The 4475-nt window shown below is 52.7% G+C and overlaps 1 protein-coding gene across 1 annotated transcript; it reads right to left on the minus strand.

Annotated features, from left to right (window-relative positions):
• Positions 1 to 3100: 3100 nt before the first annotated feature.
• POSPLADRAFT_1057645 (hypothetical protein) lies at positions 3101 to 4130 on the minus strand (the record flags this gene model as incomplete). Its single annotated transcript, XM_024480941.1, has 2 exons — positions 3101 to 3852; positions 4070 to 4130. The coding sequence occupies 2 exons, from the start codon at positions 4128 to 4130 to the stop codon at positions 3101 to 3103; spliced, it is 813 nt and encodes a 270-aa protein (XP_024338672.1).
• Between the last annotated feature and the right edge of the window lie 345 nt (positions 4131 to 4475).

The following is a 4475-nucleotide window of genomic DNA, read 5'->3' on the forward strand; positions in this document are numbered from 1 at the left end:
AGCCGAGCAAGAAGCTCAGTCCCAAGCGCCTTGGACCATATGCCGTGCGGCGAAAGCTCGGAGACTTGGATTACGAATTAGTCCTGCCAAAGTCGGTACCGGTGCACCCGGTGTTCCATGTCTCCTTGCTTAGCAAGTACACGCGTAGCGATATCCCAGGCCGGGAGCCGGAGGAGCCGCCTGCGATCGAGGTTGAGGGCGACGAGGAGTACGAGGTTGAGCGGATCAAGGATTCGAGGATCTTCCGGCGTCAGCTGCAGTACCTCGTCAAGTGGAAGGGTTATGACGACTCGCATACGTCATGGGAACCGGCGCGCAACGTTGCCAATGCGCCGGCCCTCATAGCCGACTTCCACCGGAAGAACCCGAACGCCCCTCGTCGACTCAATGCTGCTACATTTGGTGGTCTCAACTTTCAGCCAATGCCCTCGCCGCTGACTGAAGCACACTGCCGCTCCGGATGGGAGATGGGCAAGGGCGCCTCGCATGAGGTCATGCACCGTTGAGGGGGGGGTAATGTCACGACTTGATACGGCGCCTAGCCGTTTTTTAATTTTTCCTTTTCGCGGGCTCGAACCCGCGACCTCTGTACTACATGCCCGATATGGACACGTCGTTATCTACTGTACGATTAGATTAGATAGGACGGCAGTGCACGGCACAGCTCGGGCCCCGCTGACGCAGCCGCTCTGACTCACCGGCCCCCGGGGCCGTGTCGGCATGCTGCGCACAGACCAGCTGCGCACGGACCAACACGCACAGCCTGCCCTAAATCTTCCCATGTATATAAACCAGCCTCTGCTGCCCTAGGGACCTCAGTTTCGACCTCTTGTCCCTAGGTCAGTAAGCTCTCCTGTACTTACTTCTTTTACTTACTAACTAATACATTCTTGTCCCTAGCCTTAGGTTTGAGCATAGCTCACCATCGCTTCGGTGAGACTCAGTCGGACGCCCCCAGCCTTCAAGTTTTCTCTAGTCGCTTGACCTCAAGTCGCGACAATTCCCCATTCTTCCTGCATCAGGGGTACCATCCTGAGATCCAAGTGCGGATCAATCCGATGTCTGCAATGCCTGCAGCCACTGATTGGCTCGAGATCTTGAAGGAGATTCACAACAATATACGCTCTGCACTTGAGCTGTCAGCTGAGCACATGAAGGTGTACTATGACAAGCACATACAGGAGGCACCGGTCTTCGCACCGGGGGACAAGGTCTGGCTTGACGCTTGGAACCTTAAGCTGAAACAACCGAGCAAGAAGCTCAGTCCCAAGCGCCTTGGACTGTATGCCGTGCGGCGAAAGCTCAGAGACTTAGATTATGCATTGATTCTGCCAAAGTCAGTGCCAGTGCACCCGGTGTTCCATGTCTTCTTGCTTAGCAAGTACATGTGTAGTGACATCCTGGGCCGGGAGCCAGAGGAACCACCCGCTATTGAGGTCAAGGGTGATGAGGAGTATGAGGTGGAGTGGATCAAGAATTCAAGGATCTTCTGGCAGCAGCTGCAGTACCTCATCAAGTGAAAGAGCTATGACGACTCGCATACGTCATGGGAACCAGCGCGCAACGTTGCCAATGCGCCAGCCCTCATAGCCGACTTACACCAGAAGAACCCGAATGCCCCTTGTCGCCTCAACACTGCTACCTTTGGTGGTCTCAACTTTTAGCAAATGCCTTCGCTGCTGACTGAAGCATGCTGCCGCTCTGGGTGGAAGATGGGCAAGGGCGCCTCACATAAGGTCATGCGCCATTGAGGGGGGGGTAATGTCACAAGTTGGTACGGCATCTAGCCGTCTTTTAATCTTTTCCTTTTTGTGGGCTTGAACCCGCACCCCTATACTATATGCCTGATATGGATGCATTGTTATTTACTGTACGATTAAATTAGATGAGCGGTAGTGTGCGGCACAGCTCGGGCCCCGCTGACACAGCTGCTCTGACTCACCAGCCTCTAGGGCTGCATCAGCATGCTGCGCACGGACCAGCTGTGCACGGACCAGTGCACACAGTCTCCCCTAAACTTCCCCTGTATATAAACCTGCCTCTGCTGCCCTAGGGACCTCAGTTTTGACCTCTTGTCCCTAGGTCAGTAAGCCCCTATACTTACTTACCTTTCAAATACTAACTAACTTGTTCCTAGCCTTAGGTTTGAGCCTAGCTCACCATCGCTTCAGTAAGATAAGTCGAACACCTCCAGCATTTGGTTTTCCCCTATCGCTCGACCCTAAGTCGCAATAGTCGTATGGCTTCCTTTTGGGTAGCCATTCTGATGCTTCCTTGGAAAAGACTTTTAGGAACTCATGGTACTGCTTAGGTACTGACTCGGCAGTCTTAACCACCTTCTTCTTGATCTCTTCCTTAGTGAACAGCTGGGAGTATATATGCCCTGCTGCAACAAACAGCTAAGGGGTGCCAGGAAGTGTGATGTCTTGTTCCCATGCTTTGATCAAGTCAGCTTCTGTCCACTTGATTTCCTCTGGTTCTTCTTAGGGTTTGACATCCGGGAGTACCTGACTCCAACAGGCACTGATGACCGACTGTTTGGACTTTGGTGAATGCCTGCGTGCCGTGGGCCTGTCCCCCATGTCACGTGCAGTCGCTGCTTGCTCTGTTCAGCCAATCTTTCTGGCACTGCACGTTTCAGAACATCATGATAGTTTGAGGGAGCCTTTCTCCCAATTAATCTTGGGGTTGTGCTCATGTAGCCAATCCAACCCAATGATTACATCTTCTGGGCCTATATCTGTGACCATGAACACCGTCTTTTCGATGTGATCTTCTATCTGCATCTGTAGCACAGCTACTTTCGAGATGCTTCCATCTTTATTGAGTGTTCCATCAATATTGTATAGTGGAATTGGTTCCTTCAATTTCTGCATTTGTACTCAATTCTCTGTGATGAAACACTTGTTGATGAATCTCGTGGTGGCTCTGCTGTCCACCATTGCAATTATATTCTTGTGTTGTCTTTCTCCTTTGAGGCACACCAGGATGTGAAAATACTGGGACCCGTGGTCCAACTCGTATACATTTGCGGTTGCCAATACATTGTATATATTGCTATTATGAGGTCTCACGCGTGCAGCACAAAGCGCAGACCATATCAAAAAGACTCCTCCTTCATTGCCCGATAGTGCTTGAGCTCCTTGCGCATTGATTTCACTTGTACTAGTAAGTCCGCCAGCTCCAGTTGCTCAGACTTTGCTGAAGCGGCACTTATACTTGCTGAGGGTGAAGGGATGGGGGCGCTTGTCATGGCCTGGGTGGAACATGAGGCAACCGTAGCCCATGTGTCAATGTGTTTTGCATAAGGCTTGTCCTTACAATTGGGGCACTCAAAGTGTTGGTACCCTTGCTTTCCACAGCCGAAGCAGCTTCCAGGAAAGTTTCCTTTTCCGATGGCCACGTTGATGCTGGCCAAAGTTAGGTGCGGCTGTGGTGCACCACCACGCGCTCCGCCTTGCCCTCTTCCTTGACCGGAGAAGAAATTGTTCAGCTCGGGCCGACGGGCCTGGCTAATATCGAGGATCTGCTTGACTTCTGTGGCATGCTTGTCAGCTTCCTGCCACATGATGAAGGTCTTGAGCTCGATTTTTTGGTGGACTTGGGAGGGGATGCTGCTTAGGTACTTGTCGCATAGCTCCAGGTCTCCATACCCAGAATGGTCTGCCGGACCGTTGAATAACGTGGAGAACTCTGCAGCGGTACATTTTTCGTGGATCGATTTATCCGCACAGAGTTTGGCCAGTTCTACCTGTGCTGCTGCTTCGTTATCGAGGTTGCCGAAGTGGGCCCTGAAGGCAGTGGCAAAGGTGGCCTCCTTTTTAAAGGGGGTCGTAACTCCCTGAACTCCTACTGTCGCGACTTGAGGTCAAGCGACTGAGGAAAACTTGAATGCTGGGGGCGTCTGACTAAGTCTCACCGAAGCGATGGTGAGCTATGCTCAAACCTAAGGCTAGGGACAAGGTAATATATTAGTGAGGTAAGAAAAGGAATACAAAGGATGCTTACTGACCTAGGGACAAGAGGTCGAAACTGAGGTCCCTAGGGCAGCAGAGGCCGGTTTATATACAGGGGAGGTTAAGGGCAGGCTGTGCGCGTTGGTCCGTGCGCAGCTGGTCTGTGCGCAGCATGCCGACACGGCCCCGGGGGCCGGTGAGTGAGAGCGGCTGCGTCAGCGGGGCCCGAGCTGTGCCGTGCGCTGCCGCCCCATCTAATCTAATCGTACAGTAGATAACGACGTGTCCATATCAGGCAGGTAGTACAGAGGTCGCGGGTTCGAGCCCACGAAAAGGAAAAAATTAAAAAGCGGCTAGACGCCGTGTCAACTCGTGACATTACCCCCCCCTCAACGGCGCATGACCTCATGCGAGGCGCCCTTGCCCATCTCCCATCCGGAGCGGCAGTGTGCTTCAGTCAGCGGCGAGGGCATTGGCTGAAAGTTGAGACCACCAAATGTAGCAGCATTGAGTCGACGA

This window comes from Postia placenta (assembly GCF_002117355.1).
Source record: "Postia placenta MAD-698-R-SB12 unplaced genomic scaffold POSPLAscaffold_8, whole genome shotgun sequence".
Taxonomy (NCBI): domain Eukaryota; kingdom Fungi; phylum Basidiomycota; class Agaricomycetes; order Polyporales; family Adustoporiaceae; genus Rhodonia; species Rhodonia placenta.